General features: G+C 54.9%; 1 protein-coding gene across 9 annotated transcripts in view; it reads right to left on the bottom strand.

Annotated features, from left to right (window-relative positions):
* Nucleotides 1-17,435, bottom strand: part of LOC110481100 (integrin alpha-X-like) — a 42,290-nt gene that overhangs the window by 15,045 nt on the left and 9,810 nt on the right. For 7 of the 9 annotated variants that reach the window (XM_085593485.1, XM_085593489.1, XM_085593488.1 and 4 more), the window contains 12 exons: nucleotides 16,687-16,840; nucleotides 15,086-15,230; nucleotides 14,597-14,670; nucleotides 13,279-13,480; nucleotides 11,564-11,703; nucleotides 10,723-10,887; nucleotides 9,802-10,008; nucleotides 9,112-9,242; nucleotides 7,028-7,179; nucleotides 4,203-4,354; nucleotides 1,246-1,392; nucleotides 165-238 (listed from right to left, as the gene is read on the bottom strand). In XM_085593485.1, the coding sequence (XP_085449611.1) occupies nucleotides 165-238; nucleotides 1,246-1,392; nucleotides 4,203-4,354; nucleotides 7,028-7,179; nucleotides 9,112-9,242; nucleotides 9,802-10,008; nucleotides 10,723-10,887; nucleotides 11,564-11,703; nucleotides 13,279-13,480; nucleotides 14,597-14,670; nucleotides 15,086-15,230; nucleotides 16,687-16,840 (1,743 nt within the window). The other 2 variants (XM_085593491.1, XM_085593487.1) reach the window with 2 other exon arrangements.

Below are 17,435 nucleotides of genomic sequence, written 5' to 3'. Positions count from 1 at the left end.
TCCCCAATTTCCTCCCCAATTTCCCCCTCATTTCCCCAATTTTTCCCCATTTTTTCCCCATTTTTTCCCCATTTTTTCCCCATTTTTTTCCCATTTTTTCCCCATTTTTTCCTCCATTTTTTCCCATTTTTCCCGAATTCCCCGGATTTTGCCCCAAATCTCACCCCGAGGCGTTCAGCTGCAGCCACAGCTCGTCCTGGCAGGCGTTGTCGGCGCCGCAGTCGTGCTCGAACGGCAGCTGGACCCGTTTTGGGGCAAATTTGGGATATTTTGGGTCAAAAAGAAATCCAATCAACATGCCGGGATATCAATTAAAAATTAATTTAACAAAAAACCCCAAAACTCCCCCCAAAAAACCCTCAAATTTCCCCCCGCCAAAAAAAGCAAATAAAAAACCGAAATTTCCCCCCAAAATCACAGAAATCCCCCCAAATCTCCCCAAATCCCCCCAAATCCCCAATTTCCCCAAATCCCCGGAAAATCCCCAAATTCCCCCAAAATTTCCCAAATCCCCCCCCAAATTCCCTATTTTCTCCCCCAAAATCCCCAATAATCCCCCCAAATCCCCCCGATTTTCCCAAAACCCCCCGATTTTCCCAATCCCCGATTTTCCCAATCCCCTGAATTTTCCCAAAATCCCCCGAATTTCCCCCAAATCCCCCCAACCCCCGATTTTCCCCAATCCCCCCGATTTTCCCAATCCCCGATTTTCCCAATCCCCGATTTTCCCCCAAATCCCCGATTTTCCCAAAACCCCCCGATTTTCCCCCAAATCCCCCCAACCCCCGATTTTCCCAAAATCCCCCGATTTTCCCCCAAATCCCCGATTTTCCCAAAATCCCCCCGATTTTCCCAAAACCCCCCAAATCCCCCCAACCCCCGATTTTCCCCAATCCCCCCGATTTTCCCAAAACCCCCCGATTTTCCCCCAAATCCCCCCAACCCCCGATTTTCCCCAATCCCCCCGATTTTGCCCCAAATCCCCGATTTTCCGAAATCCCCCCGATTTCCCAAATCCCCCGATTTTGCCCCAAATCCCCGATTTTCCCCAACCCCCGATTTTCCCCAATCCCCCCGATTTTCCCCAATCCCCCCGATTTTCCCAAAACCCCCCGATTTTCCCCCAAATCCCCTCAACCCCCGATTTTCCCCAATCCCCCCGTTTTTCCCAAACCCCCCGTTTTCCCCCCAAATCCCCGTTTTTCCCAAATCCCCCCGATTTTGCCCCAAATCCCCTCTCCTCACCGTGCCGCTGGCGGCGCCCTCGGGCTCCAGGCGCGGCCGCAGCGCCCCCGCCCCCCCCAGGGGGTCCCCGCGCCCCCCCAGGGGGTCCCCGCGCCCCCCCAGGCTCAGCCGCAGCACCAGCGGGCTCAGCGTGTCCCGGGGGCAGCCCTGCAACCAAAATCCCCCGAATTCACCCCAAAGCCGCACCGGACTCGGAGAAATGGAGGTTTTACCTGAATCGCGCCCAAATTGCACCCAAAAACGGCCGAATTGCACCCAAAAACGGCCAAATTGCACCCAAAAATGGCCAAATTGCACCCAAAAACGGCCAAATTGCACCCAAAAATGGCCAAATTTCACCCAAAAACGGCCAAATTGCACCCAAAAATGGCCAAATTTCACCCCAAAACGGCCAAATTGCACCCAAAAATGGCCAAATTGCACCCAAAAACGGGACAAAATGGAGGTTTTACCTGAATTGCGCCCAAATTTCACCCAAAAACGGCCAAATTTCACCCAAAAATGGCCAAATTTCACCCAAAACCGGCCAAATTGCACCCAAAAACGGCCAAATTGCACCCAAAAATGGGACCGGGAAATGAAGAAATAGCGATTTTATCTGAATTGCGCCCAAATTTCACCCAAAAACGGCCAAATTTCACCCAAAAATGGCCAAATTGCACCCAAAACCGGCCAAATTTCACCCAAAATCCGCACCGGGACATGAAGAAATATTGATTTTATCTGAATTGCGGCCAAATTTCACCCAAAACCGGCCAAATTTCACCCAAAAACGGGACAAGGAAATGAAAAAGTATCGATTTTACCTGAATTGCACCCAAAAAACGGGACAAAATGGAGATTTTACCTGAGTTTTACCCAAAATTCACCCAAAAACGGCCGAATTGCACCCAAAATCGGGACCCCAAAATGAAAAAATGGAGATTTTATCTGAATTTTACCCAAATTTCACCCAAAATCCGGAGCGGGACATGGAAAAAGAGCCATTTTACCTGAATTGCACCCAAAAAAGGCACAAAGAAATGAAAAAATATCGATTTTTCCCAAATTTCACCCAAAACCAGAACAAGGACATGAAAAAAATATCCATTTTACCTGAATTTAACCCAAATTTCACCCAAAATGGGACCATGGAACAAAAACCAGCAATTTTACCTGAATTTTATGTGAATTTCACCCGAATTTAACCCAAATTTCACCCAAAAATGGCACAAGGAAATGAAAAAAATAGAGATTTTACCCAAATTTTACCCGAATTTCACCCAAACATTACACAAGAAAATGAAAAAAATATTGATTTTACCTGAATTTAACCCAAAATTGAGACCCCAAAACAAAATAAAAACCAAATTTCACCCCAATTTTTCCCGATTTTCCCTTCAAAATTCACATTTTTTTCCCAAATTTCACCATTTCCCACCCAATTTTCCCCCCAAAATTCACATTTTTTTCCCAAATTTCACCATTTCCCCCCATTTTTTCTCGATTTTCCCCCCAATTTGCCCGAAATCGCCGGAATTCGCCCCAAATCCGCACCCTGTAGAAGATCTGCAGCTCCCGGCAGCGCCGCCCCAGCCCCAGGCTCAGGGTCCCGTTTTCGGCGTTTTCCTCCCCAAAATCCCCAAATTCTTCCCCAGATCCCCCCAAAATTCCCCCATTTTCCCCAAATCCCCTTAAAATTCCCAATTTTCCCCAGTTTTCCCCCAAAAATCCCCCCAAATTCCCCAATTTTCCCCAATTTTTTCCCAATTTTCCCCAATTTTCCCCCAATTTTCCCCCAAAATTCCCCATTTTCCCGCAATTTCCCCCCAAATTTCACCATTGTTTCTCAAATTCCCCAAATCCCCAATTTCCCCCAAAATCCCCTAAAAATTCTCCAATTTTTCCCCAGAAATCCCCCCCAAATTCCTCCATTTTCCCCAAATCCCCCTAAAATTCCCAATTTTCCCCCATTTTCCCCCAAATTCCCCAATTTTCCCCAATTTTTCCCAATTTCCCCCCAATTTTCCCCAATTTTCCCTCCAAAATTCACATTTTTTCCCAAATTTCACCATTTCCCCCCCAATTTTCCCCCCAAAATTCACATTTTTTCCCAAATTTCACCATTTCCCCCCCAATTTTCCCCCCAAAATTCACATTTTTTCCCAAATTTCACCATTTCCCCCCCGATTTTTCCCCCAATTTTCCCGAAATCGCCGGAATTCGCCCCAAATCCGCACCCTGTAGAAAATCTGCAGCTCCCGGCAGTGCCGCCCCAGCCCCAGGCTCAGGGTCCCGTTTTCGGCGTTTTCCGCCCCAAAATCCCCAAATTCTTCCCCAGATCCCCCCAAAATTCCCCCATTTTCCCCAAATCCCCTTAAAATTCCCAATTTTCCCCAGTTTTCCCCCAAAAATCCGCCCAAATTCCCCAATTTTCCCCAATTTTTTCCCAATTTTCCCCAATTTTCCCCCAATTTTCCCCCAAAATTCCCCATTTTCCCGCAATTTCCCCCCAAATTTCACCATTTTTTCTCAAATTCCCCAAATCCCCAATTTCCCCCAAAATCCCCTAAAAATTCTCCAATTTTTCCCCAGAAATCCCCCCCAAATTCCTCCATTTTCCCCAAATCCCCCTAAAATTCCCAATTTTCCCCCATTTTCCCCCAAATTCCCCAATTTTCCCCAATTTTTCCCAATTTCCCCCCAATTTTCCCCCACTTTTCCCTTCAAAATTCACATTTTTTTCCCAAATTTCACCATTTCCCACCCAATTTTCCCCCCAAAATTCACATTTTTTCCCAAATTTCACCATTTCCCCCCCAGTTTTCCCCCCAAAATTCACATTTTTTTCCCAAATTTCACCATTTCCCCCCCAATTTTCCCCCCAAAATTCACATTTTTTTCCCAAATTTCACCATTTCCCCCCCGATTTCCCCCCAATTTTCCCGAAATCGCCGGAATTCGCCCCAAATCCGCACCCTGTAGAAGATCTGCAGCTCCCGGCAGCGCCGCCCCAGCCCCAGGCTCAGGGTCCCGTTTTTGGCGTTTTCCGCCCCAAAATCGGCGCGGGCGCGGGCGCGGCCGGGGTCCAGCTCGGCCCGGAACCAGAGCGAGGCCGAGAGCTGCGAGCCTGGATTGGGGTGAGAAAACGGGAATTCGGGAAAATCCCAAAAAATGGGAGTTTGGGGGGAAATGGGAAAATGGGGGAAAAATGTGGGAAAATGGGAAAAATGGGGAAAAATGGGGAAAATGGGGAAATGGGGAAATGGGAAAATGGGAAAATGGGGGAAAATGGGAAAATGGGAAAATGGGGGAAAATGGGAAAAATGGGGAAAAATGGGGGAAAATGGGGAAAAATGGGGAAAAATGGGAAAATGGGGGAAATGGGAAAATGGGGGAAATGGGAAAATGGGAAAATGGGGGAAAATGGGAAAAATGGGGAAATGGGGGAAAATGGGGAAATGGGGGGAAATGGGGAAAAAAGGGGAAAAATGGGGGAAAATGGGAAAAATGGGGGAAAATGGGGGAAAATGGGAAAATGGGGGAAATGGGGGAAAATGGGAAAATGGGGGAAAATGGGGAAAATGGGAGAAAATGGGAAAAATGGGAAAATGGGAAAATGGGGAAAAATGGGAAAATGGGGAAAATCGGGGAAAAATGGGAAAATGGGGGAAAATGGGGAAAATGGGGAAAATGGGGGAAAATGGGAAAAATGGGAAAATGGGGGAAAATGGGGGAAAATGGGGGAAAATGGGGAAAATGGGGAAAATGGGGGAAAATGGGAAAATGGGGAAAATGGGGGAAATGGGGGAAAATGGGGAAAATGGGAAAATGGGGGAAATGGGAAAATGGGGGAAATAGGAAATTGGGGAAAAATGGGAAAATGTGAAAATGGGGGAAATGGGGGAAAATGGGGAAAAACTTAAATTTGGGGGATTTTGGGGAAAATTGGGGAAATTTGAGGGGAAAATGGGGAATTTTGGGAAAAATGGGGAAAATGGGGGAAATGGGGGGAAATGGGGGAAAAATGGGGAATTTTGGGAAAAATGGGGGAAAATTGGGAAAAATGGGGGGAAATGGGGAAAATGGGGAATTTTGGGAAAAATGGGGAAAATTTGGGGGGAAATGAGGAAATTTGGGGAGAAATTGGGGGAATTTTGGAAAATTTTGGGGAATTTTGGGGGAAATTGGGGAAAATTTTGGAAAATAGGGGGGAATTGGGGGGGAAAATGGGGAATTTTGGAGGGGAAATTTGGGGAGAAATTGGGGAAAATTGAGGGTAAATGGGGAACTTTGGGGGGGAAATTGGGGAAATTTGGAGGGAAATTGAGAAATTTGGGGGGAAAATTGGGGAAAAATTGGGGGAAATTGGGGGGAAATTTGGGGATTTGGGGAAAATGAGTGAAATTTGGGGGGGAAATGGGGAATTTTGGGGGGAAATTGGGGAGAAATTGGGGAAAATTGGGGGATTTGGGGAAAATTGGGGAAATTTGGGGAAAAAATTGTGGGGAAATCGGGAGATTTGGGAAAATCGGGCAAAATTGGGGGGAAATGGGGATTTTTGGCGGAAATTGGGGGAAATTGGGGGATTTGGGGAAATTCGGGGAAATTTGGGGAAAAAAGAATTAAATTTTGTGGGGATTTTGGGGAAAATTGGGAAAAATTGGGGGGAAATTGGGAGGAAATAGGGGAAAATTGGGGAAAAATGGGAGAAACTGTGAAAAATTGGGACATTTGGGGAAAATTGGGAAAATTAGGGGAAAATTGGGGAAAATTGGGGGATTTTGGGGAAAATTGGGGAAAATTGGGGGAAAATTGGGGGATTTTGTGGAAAATTGGGGGAAAATTGGGGAAAATTGGGGGATTTTGGGGAAAATTGGGGAAAATTGGGGGATTTTGGGGAAAATTGGGGAGATTTGGGGATTTTGGCATTTCCAGGCTTGAGTTTCAGGGTTCAGGTGAGGTTTGGGGTGGATTTTTGGGGCTCAGGTGAGGATTTTGGGACACAGGTGATATTTTCGGGGTTCAGGTGAGGATTTTGGGCTTCAGGTGAGGATTGGGGTGGGATTTGGGACTCAGGTGAGGTTCAGGTGAGGATTTTGGGACTCAGGTGAGGATTGGGGTGGGATTTGGGGACTCAGGTGAGGATTTTGGGGTTCAGGTGAGGATTGGGGTGGGATTTGGGGACTCAGGTGAGGATTTTGGGGTTCAGGTGATATTTTCAGGGTTCAGGTGATATTTTCGGGGCACAGGTGAGGGTTTCGGGGCACAGGTGAGGGTTTTGGGGTTCAGGTGAGGGTTTCGGGGCACAGGTGATATTTTCGGGGTTCAGGTGAGGATTTTGGGGTTCAGGTGATATTTTCGGGGCGCAGGTGATATTTTCGGGGTTCAGGTGAGGATTTCGGGGCACAGGTGATATTTTCGGGACTCAGGTGACATTTTCGGGGTTCAGGTGAGGGTTTCGGGCTCTCACCGAAGGTGTCGTCCGTCACCTTGCGCAGGTCGAAGCACACCTGGGCCAGGGCCCGGGAGCCTCAGGTGAGGATTGGGGTGGGATTTGGGACTCAGGTGAGGTTCAGGTGAGGATTTTGGGACTCAGGTGAGGATTGGGGTGGGATTTGGGACTCAGGTGAGGTTCAGGTGAGGATTTTGGGACTCAGGTGAGGATTGGGGTGGGATTTGGGACTCAGGTGAGGTTCAGGTGAGGATTTTGGGGTTCAGGTGAGGATTGGGGTGGGATTTGGGACTCAGGTGAGGTTCAGGTGAGGATTTCGGGGTTCAGGTGAGGGTTTCGGGCTCTCACCGAAGGTGTCGTCCGTCACCTTGCGCAGGTCGAAGCACACCTGGGCCAGGGCCAGCGGCTCCCGCAGCTCGTCCCCCTCGGGGCACTCGCGGGCCGGGATCACGGCGGGAGCGAAGGCGACGCTGGCGCGGACGCGGAGCAGCGGCGGGGACCTGGGGACCCGGAGGAGCCCCAAATGAGCCCCAAATGAGCCCAAAATGAGCCCAAAATGAGACCAGAATGAGCCCAAAATGAGCCCAAAATGAGCCCCAAATGAGCCCCAAATGAGCCCAGAATGTGCCCAAAATGAGCCCAGAATGTGCCCAAAATGAGCCCAAAATGAGACCAGAATACACCCAGAATGTGCCCAGAATACACCCAAAATACACCCAAAATGAGCCCCAAATGAGCCCAGAATGAGCCCAAAATGAGCCCAAAATGAGCCCCAAATGAGCCCAGAATGAGCCCAAAATGAGCCCAAAATGAGCCCCAAATGAGCCCAAAATGAGCCCAGAATGTGCCCAAAATGAGCCCAGAATGAGCCCAAAATGAGCCCCAAATGAGCCCAAAATGAGCCCCAAATGAGCCCAAAATGAGCCCAGAATGTGCCCAAAATGAGCCCAGAATGAGCCCAAAATGAGCCCAAAATGAGCCCAGAATGAGCCCAAAATGAGCCCAAAATGAGCCCAAAATGAGCGCAAAATACACCCAAAAATACACCCAAAATGAGCCCAAAATGAGACCAGAATACACCCAAAATGTGCCCAGAATACACCCAAAATACACCCAAAATGAGCCCCAAATGAGCCCAAAATGAGCCCAAAATGAGCCCAAAATGAGCCCCAAATGAGCCCCAAATGAGCCCAGAATGTGCCCAGAATACACCCAAAATACACCCAAAATGAGCCCAAAATACACCCAAAAATACACCCAAAATGAGCCCAAAATACACCCAAAAATACACCCAAAATGAGCCCAAAATGAGCCCAGAATGAGCCCAAAATACACCCAGAATGTGCCCAGAATGTGCCCAAAATACACCCAAAATATGCCCAAATTGAGCCCAAAATACACCCAAAAATACACCCAAAATGAGCCCAAAATGTGCCCAAAATGTGCCCAGAATACACCCAAAAATACACCCAAAATGAGCCCAAAATACACCCAAAAATACACCCAAAATGAGCCCAAAATGAGCCCAAAATGAGCCCAGAATACACCCAGAATGTGCCCAGAATGTGCCCAAAATACACCCAAAATGAGCCCAAAATGTGCCCAAAATGTGCCCAGAATGTGTCCAAAATGAGCCCAGAATGTGCCCAAAATGAGCCCCAAATACACCCAAAATACACCCAAAATATACCCAAAATAAACCCAAAATGTGCCCAAAATGTGCCCAAAATACACCCAAAAATGTACCCAAAATACACCGAAAATACACCTGGGCACACCTGGGGTTACCTGGACTCACCTGAGCAGCAGCACCTGGCCCAGGTGAGCCCTGGGGGATTTTGGGTGATTTTGGGTGATTTTGGGTGATTTTGGGTGATTTGGGGTGATTTTGGGTGGATTTTGGGTGGATTTGGGTGGATTTTGGGTGGATTTTGGGTGATTTGGGGTGGATTTGGGGTGATTTTGGGTGGATTTTGGGTGATTTTGGGTGATTTTGGGTGATTTTGGGTGGATTTTGGGTGATTTTGGGTGGATTTTGGGTGATTTTGGGTGATTTTGGGTGGATTTTGGGTGATTTTGGGTGATTTTGGGTGATTTTGGGTGGATTTTGGATGATTTTGGGTGATTTTGGGTGGATTTTGGATGGATTTTGGGTGATTTTGGGTGATTTTGGGTGGATTTTGGGTGATTTTGGGTGATTTTGGGTGATTTTGGGTGGATTTTGGGTGATTTTGGGCAGTTTCAGGTGATTTTGGGTCACCTGGACTCATCTGAGCAGCAGCACCTGGCCCAGGTGAGCCCTGGGGGATTTTGGGTGATTTTGGGTGGATTTGGGTGGATTTTGGGTGATTTTGGGTGGATTTTGGGTGGATTTTGGGTGATTTTGGGTGATTTTGGGTGATTTTGGGCGGTTTGGGGTCACCTGGACTCACCTGAGCAGCAGCACCTGGTCGCGCGCCCCCACGGCCAGGTCGGGCAGGTGATCCCCGCTCAGGTCACGCCCCCCGCTCAGCGATTGGCCGAAAAATTGGGGCTGGGACGGGAACCGGGAGCCCGGGATGCGCTGGGCAGGTGAGACAGGTGGGACAGGTGAGACAGGTGAGACAGGTGAGATGGGACAGGTGAGACTTGGACAGGTGAGACAGGTGAGATGGACAGGTGAGATGGACAGGTGAGATGGGACAGGTGGGACACAGGTGAGATGAGACAGGTGAGACATGGACAGCTGAGAGACAGGTGAGAACCCCCTCCCCCAGGTGAGCCCCCACCTGTCCCAGGTGCCCTGGGTTTCCCTCACCTGCCCCAGGTGCCCCAGGTGTCCCTCACCTGCCCCAGGTGCCCCTCACCTGCCCCCCCAGCCCTCACCTGCCCCAGGTGTCCCTCACCTGCCCCAGGTTCCCCCAGGTGCCCCAGGTGTCCCTCACCTGTCCCAGGTGCCCCTCACCTGCCCCAGGTGCCCCTCACCTGTCCCAGGTGCCCCTCACCTGCCCCAGGTGCCCCAGGTGTCCCTCACCTGTCCCAGGTGCCCCTCACCTGCCCCAGGTGCCCCTCACCTGTCCCAGGTGCCCCTCACCTGCCCCAGGTGCCCCAGGTGTCCCTCACCTGTCCCAGGTGCCCCTCACCTGCTCGTGCTCGGTGCGCAGCCCGCCAGGTGCGCCCCGGAACAGGTAGACGGCGCCGTGGCCGTCGTCCTCCAGGGGCGCCCCCACGGCCACCTCGGCGCACCTGTCCCCGTCCAGGTCGCCCAGGTGAGCCAGGCTGGCCCCGAAGCGCCCCAGGGGCTGCCCAGGTGAGCCCTGCAGGGCCTGCGGGCAGGACAGGTGAGCGCCCTGCGGGGGGACGGGCACAGGTGAGACAGGTGGGACAGGGACAGGTGAGGTGGACAGGTGGGACAGGTGGGACAGGGACAGGTGGGACAGGGACAGGTGAGATACAGGTGGGACACAGGTGAGATGGGACAGGTGAGACATGGACAGGTGAGATGGGACAGGTGAGACAGGTGGGACATGGACAGGTGAGACATGGACAGGTGAGATGGACAGGTGGGACAGGGACAGGTGGGACAGGTGAGATGGGACAGGTGGGACAGGTGAGACACAGGTGAGATGGGACATGGACAGGTGGGACAGGTGAGATGGACAGGTGAGGTGGGTGGGACACGGACAGGTGAGACAGGTGGGACACGTGAGGTGGGACAGGTGGGACAGGTGGCATTGGACAGGTGAGGTTGGACAGGTGAGATGGGACAGGTGAGATGGACAGGTGAGATGGACAGGTGAGACAGGTGGGACAGGTGAGGTTGGACAGGTGGGAGAGGTGGGACAGATGACACAGGTGAGATATGAACAGGTGAGGTGGGTGGGAGATGGACAGGTGAGATATGGACAGGTGGGACACGTGGGGACAGGTGAGGTGGGACAGGGGGACAGGTGATGTTGGACAGGTTGGACAGGTGAGGTTGGACAGGTGAGGTGGGACAGGTGAGGCCCAGCCGAGGCCCAGCTGAGCCCCCAGGTGTGCCTCACCTGCCCAGGTGCGCTCACCTGTCCCCCCAGCTCGCACAGGTGCACGCGGCCGCCGCTGCCCCCCCCGTAGAACAGGGGCGCCCCCACCAGGAGCCGCACCTGGGGGGGCTCACCTGGGCGGGGCCGGGGCTCACCTGGGCAGGGCTGCAGCGCCAGCAGCGAGGCCCCGAAATAGGAGCCCACCTGGGCAGGGGGAGACAGGTGAGACAAGCCAGGTGAGACCCCCAGGTGAGACAGGTGAGACCCCCCAGGTGAGACCCCCAGGTGAGACAGGTGAGACCCCCCAGGTGAGACCCCCAGGTGAGACAGGTGAGACCCCCCCAGGTGAGACCTCCCAGGTGAGACCCCCCAGGTGAGACAGGTGAGACCCCCCCAGGTGAGACCCCCCAGGTGAGACAGGTGAGACCCCCAGGTGAGACCCCCAGGTGAGACCCCCAGGTGGGACAGGTGAGACCCCCCCAGGTGAGACCCCCCAGGTGAGACAGGTGAGACCCCCAGGTGAGACCCCCCCAGGGGGGACAGGTGAGATGGGTGAGACCCCCCAGGTGATCTCACCTGTCCCAGGTGTGTCCCCCCAGGTGTGTCCCTCACCTGCCCAGGTGTGTCCCTCACTCACCCAGGTGTGTCACTCACCTGTCCCAAGTGTGTCCCTCACCTGTCCAGGTGTGTCCCTCACTCACCTGTGTGCCCATCACCTGCCCCATCACCTCCCAGGTGTGTCCCTCACCTGCCCAGGTGTGTCCTTCACTCGCCCAGGTGTGTCACTCAACTGTCCCAGGTGTGTCCCTCACCTGTGTGCCCATCACCTGCCCCATCACCTCCCAGGTGTGTCCCTCACTCACCCAGGTGTGTCACTCACCTGTGTGCCCATCACCTGCCCCATCACCTCCCAGGTGTGTCCGGGCCGCAGCAGCAGGACCCTGCCCAGGTGAGCGAAGCGCGGCGCGCCCAGCGCCAGCGCCCAGGTGTGACCCAGCGGCACCGGCGCCACCGCGTAACCTGCGCCAGGTGAGCCCAGGTGAGCCCAGGTGAGCCCAGGTGAGCCCAGGTGAGTCCCGGGGGGGATTTGGGGAATTTCAGGTAAAATTTTGGGGGGTTTTGGGTGAATTTTTGGGGATTTTCGGGTTAATTTTGATGCCCAGGTGTGGCCCAGCGGCACCGGCGCCACCACGTAACCTGCGCCAGGTGAGCCCAGGTGAGCCCAGGTGAGCCCAGGTGAGCCCAGGTGAGTCCCGGGGGGGATTTTGGGGATTTTAGGTGAATTTTGGGGATTTTTGGGTGAATTTTGGGGGGTTTCAGGTGAATTTCAATGCCCAGGTGTGACCCAGCGGCACCGGCGCCGCCACGTAACCTGCGCCAGGTGAGCCCAGGTGAGCCCAGGTGAGCCCAGGTGAGTCCCGGGGGGGATTTGGGGAATTTCAGGTAAAATTTTGGGGATTTTCGGGTGAATTTTTGGGGATTTTCGGGTTAATTTTGATGCCCAGGTGTGGCCCAGCGGCACCGGCGCCGCCGCGTAACCTGCGCCAGGTGAGCCCAGGTGAGCCCAGGTGAGCCCAGGTGAGTCCAGGTGAGTCCAGGTGAGTCCCAGGGGAATTTCAGGTAAATTTTGGGAATTTCAGGTAAATTTTGGGAATTTCAGGGATTTTCAGGTGAATTTTTGGGTGTTTCAGGTAAATTTCCCTGCCCAGGTGACCCCACCCCTGTGCCCAGGTGTATCCCAGGTGTATCCCAGGTATGCCCAGGTGTGCCCAGGTATATCTCAGGTGTGCCCCAGGTGTGCCCAGGTGTGTCCCAGGTGTGCCCAGCTGTGCCCAAGTGCATCCCAGATGTTCCCAGGTCCATCCCAGGTGCCCCCAGGTGTATCCCAGGTGTATCCCAGGTGTGCCCAGGTGTGCCCAGGTGTGCCCCAGGTGTGCCCAGGTGCCCCCAGGTGTATCCCAGGTGTCCCCAGGTGTGCCCAGGTGTCCCCAGGTGTCCCCAGGTGTGCCCAGGTGTATCCCAGGTGTGCCCAGGTGTATCCCAGGTGTATCCCAGGTGTCCCCAGGTGTATCCCAGGTGTATCCCAGGTGTGCCCAGGTGTGCCCCAGGTGTGCCCAGGTGTATCCCAGGTGTATCCCAGGTGCCCCCAGGTGTGCCCAGGTGCCCCCAGGTGTGCCCAGGTGTGCCCAGGTGTGCCCAGGTGTGCCCCAGGTGTATCCCAGGTGTGCCCAGGTGTGCCCAGGTGTCCCCAGGTGTGTCCCAGGTGTCCCCAGGTGTTCTCAGGTGTGCTCAGGTGTGCCCAGCTGTGCCCAGCTGTGCCCAGGTGTGCCCAGGTGCCCCCAGGTGTGCCCAGGTGTGCCCAGCTGTGCCCAGCTGTGCCCAGCTGTGCCCAGGTGTGCCCCAGGTATATCCCAGGTGTGCTCAGGTGCCCCCAGGTGTATCCCAGGTGTGCCCCTTACCCAGGTAAGCATCCCTGGCATCCACGGCGTCGCCCAGGTGTTCTCCAGGTGTGCCCAGGTGTTGTCCAGGTGTGCCCCAGGTATATCCCAGGTGTATCCCAGGTGCCCCCAGGTGTATCCCAGGTGTGCCCCTTACCCAAGTAAGCATCCCTGGCATCCGCAGCGTCGCCCAGGTGTTCTCCAGGTGTGCCCAGGTGTTCTCCAGGTGTGCCCAGGTGTTCTCCAGGTGTGCCCAGGTGTTGTCCGGAGCCGTTGAGGAAGGTGGGCGCCCCTCCCCCGTAGGTTAAGGCGCCCCCGGCCCAATCGAAGGCGCCAACGGCCCCCAGGACCGGCCCGGCCTGGGGCAGCGGTCACTCGGGGTCACTCGGGGTCACTCGGGGTCACTCGGGGTCACTCGGGGTCAGGGGTCACTCAGGGTCACTCAGGGGTCACTCGGGGGTCACTCGGGGTCACTTGGGGTCACTCAGGGTCAGGGGTCACTCAGGGGTCACTCAGGGGTCACTCAGGGGTCAGGGGTCACTCAGGGTCACTCAGGGGTCACTCAGGGGTCACTCAGGGTCAGGGGTCACTCAGTGGTCACTCAGAGTCACTCATTGGTCACTCAGTGGTCACTCAGGGTCACTCAGTGGTCAGTGGTCACTCTGGTCACTCATTGGTCACTCAGGGTCACTCATTGGTCACTCAGTGGTCACTCATTGGTCACTCAGGGTCATTCATTGGTCACTCAGTGGTCACTCAGAGTCACCCATTGGTCACTCATGGTCGCTCAGGATCACTCAGTGGTCACTCATTGGTCACTCACGGTCACTCATTGGTCACTCATGGTCACTCATTGGTCACTCAGGGTCACTCAGGGTCACTCATTGGTCACTCAGGGTCACTCAGTGGTCACTCATGGTCACTCATTGGTCACTCATGGTCACTCAGTGGTCACTCAGTGGTCACTCAGGGTCACTCATGGTCACTCATTGGTCACTCAGGGTCACTCACTGGTCACTCTGTGGTCACTCATTGGTCACTCATTGGTCACTCAGTGGTCACTCAGTGGTCACTCAGTGGTCACTCATTGGTCACTCAGTGGTCAGTGGTCACTCTGGTCACTCAGGGTCACTCGTTGGTCACTCAGTGGTCACTCATTGGTCACTCGTTGGTCACTCGTTGGTCACTCAGTGGTCACTCATTGGTCACTCGTTGGTCACTCATTGGTCACTCAGGGTCACTCATTGGTCACTCATTGGTCACTCATTGGTCACTCAGGGTCACTCATTGGTCACTCTGGTCACTCAGTGGTCACTCATTGGTCACTCATTGGTCACTCAGTGGTCACTCATTGGTCACTCAGTGGTCACTCAGTGGTCACTCATTGGTCACTCAGGGTCACTCAGTGGTCACTCTGGTCACTCTGGTCACTCAGTGGTCACTCTGGTCACTCTGGTCACTCAGTGGTCACTCACCGCGGTCAGGGTGGCACTGAACCCCTCCTGGGCCATCTCCAGCTGGAAGGAGCTGCCGTGGGCGGAGCTCGTGCCTGGGGGAGGGGCCAGGTGTGCCCAGGTGAGTTCCCAGGTGCCCCCAGGTGCCCCCAGGTGAGTTCCCAGGTGCCCCCAGGTGCCCCCAGGTGCCCCCAGGTGAGTTCCCAGGTGTGCCCAGGTGCGCCCAGGTGAGTTCCCAGGTGTGCCCAGGTGTGCCCAGGTGCGCCCAGGTGCGCCAGGTGCTCCCAGATGTATTGTGGGTGCCCCCAGGTGTGCCCAGGTGTGCTCAGGTGAGTTCCCAGGTGCACCCAGGTGCCCCCAGGTGCCCCCAGGTGAGCTCCCAGGTGTGCCCAGGTGCCCCCAGGTGCCCCCAGGTGCCCCCAGGTGAGTTCCCAGGTGCCCCCAGGTGCCCCCAGGTGCCCCCAGGTGCCCCCGGGTGAGTTCCCAGGTGCGTCCAGGTGTGCCAGGTACCCTCGATGGCGAAGATCTTGTCCCTCAGCTGGCTCTGGACGCCGCTCAGCGCCTCGAAGTTGTCGACGCGGAAAACGTGGGCGGGGCCCGAGGCGATCACCTGCAGCTCGCGCTGCGCCTGCGCCCGCCTGAACGCGCTGCCCACCTGCCCAGGTGAGGGCACCGACAGGTGAGCATGGATGGACAGGTGAGGGGGGCATGGACAGGTGAGGTGGGCACGGACAGGTGAGTGGGGCATGGACAGGTGAGGTGGGCACGGACAGGTGAGGTGGGCACGGACAGGTGAGGTGGGCACGGATGGACAGGTGAGGTGGGCACGGACAGGTGAGGTGGGCACGGATGGACAGGTGAGGTGGGCATGGACAGGTGAGCATGGATGGACAGGTGAGGTGGGCATGGACAGGTGAGGGGGGCATGGACAGGTGAGGTGGGCACGGACGGACAGGTGGGCATAGACAGGTGAGCATGGATGGACAGGTGGACATGGGGATGGACAGATGGGATGGATGGACAGATGGACAGGTGGACAGGTGGACAGATGGACATGGGGATGGACAGGTGGACATGGGGATGGACAGGTGGACATGGGGATGGACAGGTGGACATGGAGATGGACAGGAGGACAGGAGATGGACAGATGGACATGGAGATGGACAGATGGACATGGAGATGGACAGATGGACATGGGGATGGACAGGTGGACATGGGGATGGACTGGTGGACATGGGGATGGACAGGTGGACATGGGGATGGACTGGTGGACATGGGGATGGACAGGTGGACATGGGGATGGACAGGTGGACATGGGGATGGACTGGTGGACAGGAGATGGACAGGTGGACATGGGGATGGACTGGTGGACATGGGGATGGACAGGAGGACATGGGGATGGACAGGTGGACATGGGGATGGACTGGTGGACAGGAGATGGACAGGTGGACATGGGGATGGACAGATGGACATGGGGATGGACAGGAGGACATGGGGATGGACAGGTGGACATGGGGATGGACAGGTGGACAGGAGATGGACAGATGGACATGGGGATGGACAGGTGGACATGGGGATGGACAGGAGGACATGGGGATGGACAGGTGGACATGGGGATGGACAGGTGGACATGGGGATGGACAGGTGGACATGGGGATGGACAGGAGGACAGGAGATGGACAGATGGACATGGGGATGGACAGGTGGACATGGGATGGACAGATGGGATGGATGGACAGATGGACATGGGGATGGACAGGTGGACATGGGGATGGACAGGTGGACATGGAGATGGACAGGTGGACATGGAGATGGACAGATGGACATGGGGATGGACAGGAGGACAGGAGATGGACAGATGGACATGGGGATGGACAGATGGACATGGGGATGGACTGGTGGACATGGGGATGGACAGATGGGATGGATGGACAGATTGACAGGTGGACAGGTGGACATGGGATGGACAGATGGACATGGGGATGGACAGGAGGACAGGAGATGGACAGATGGACATGGGGATCGACAGGAGGACATGGGGATGGACAGGTGGACATGGGATGGACAGATGGACATGGGGATGGACAGGAGGACAGGAGACCGCCGCTCACCCCGATGGCGTAGCGAGTGACCGCCATGGCTTCGGCCGTGGGGATGACGTCCGAGTAGTCCAGGGGGTCCTCGAACTTCTCGCCGTCGGTCACCACGATCAGGATGCGCCGCGCGCCGGCCCGAGCGCCGCGCCCGGCCACGAACATCTCCTGCCTGCGGCCAGCGGTCAGCACGGCCGGAGGAGTGGTCAGTGGTCAGTGGTCAGCGGTCAGCGGTCAATGGTCAGTGGTCAGTGGTCAGTGGTCAGTGGTCAGTGGTCAGTGGTCAATGGTCAGTGGTCAGTGGTCAATGGTCAGTGGTCAGTGGTCAGTGGTCAGTGGTCAGTGGTCAGTGGTCAATGGTCAGTGGTCAGTGGTCAGTGGTCAATGGTCAGTGGTCAGTGGTCAGTGGTCAGTGGTCAGTGGTCAGTGGTCAATGGTCAGTGGTCAGTGGTCAGTGGTCAGCGGTCAGTGGTCAGCGGTCAGTGGTCAGTGGTCAATGGTCAGTGGTCAGTGGTCAGTGGTCAATGGTCAGCGGTCAGTGGTCAGGGGTCAGCGGTCAGTGGTCAGTGGTCAATGGTCAGTGGTCAGTGGTCAGTGGTCAGTGGTCAGCGGTCAATGGTCAGTGGTCAGTGGTCAGCGGTCAGAGGTCAGAGGTCAGTGGTCAGTGGTTAGTGGTCAGGGGTCAGTGGTCAGTGGTCAGTGGTCAGTGGTCAGCGGCCAGTGGTCAGCGGTCAGCGGTCAGTGGTCAGTGGTCAGTGGTCAGCGGT

This window comes from Lonchura striata, chromosome 16, assembly GCF_050655825.1.
Source record: "Lonchura striata isolate lonStrDom1 chromosome 16, ASM5065582v1, whole genome shotgun sequence".
NCBI classification, from domain to species: domain Eukaryota; kingdom Metazoa; phylum Chordata; class Aves; order Passeriformes; family Estrildidae; genus Lonchura; species Lonchura striata.
The sequence above is the reverse complement of the archived record's forward strand: the minus strand, read 5'-3'. Positions and strand labels throughout refer to the sequence as shown.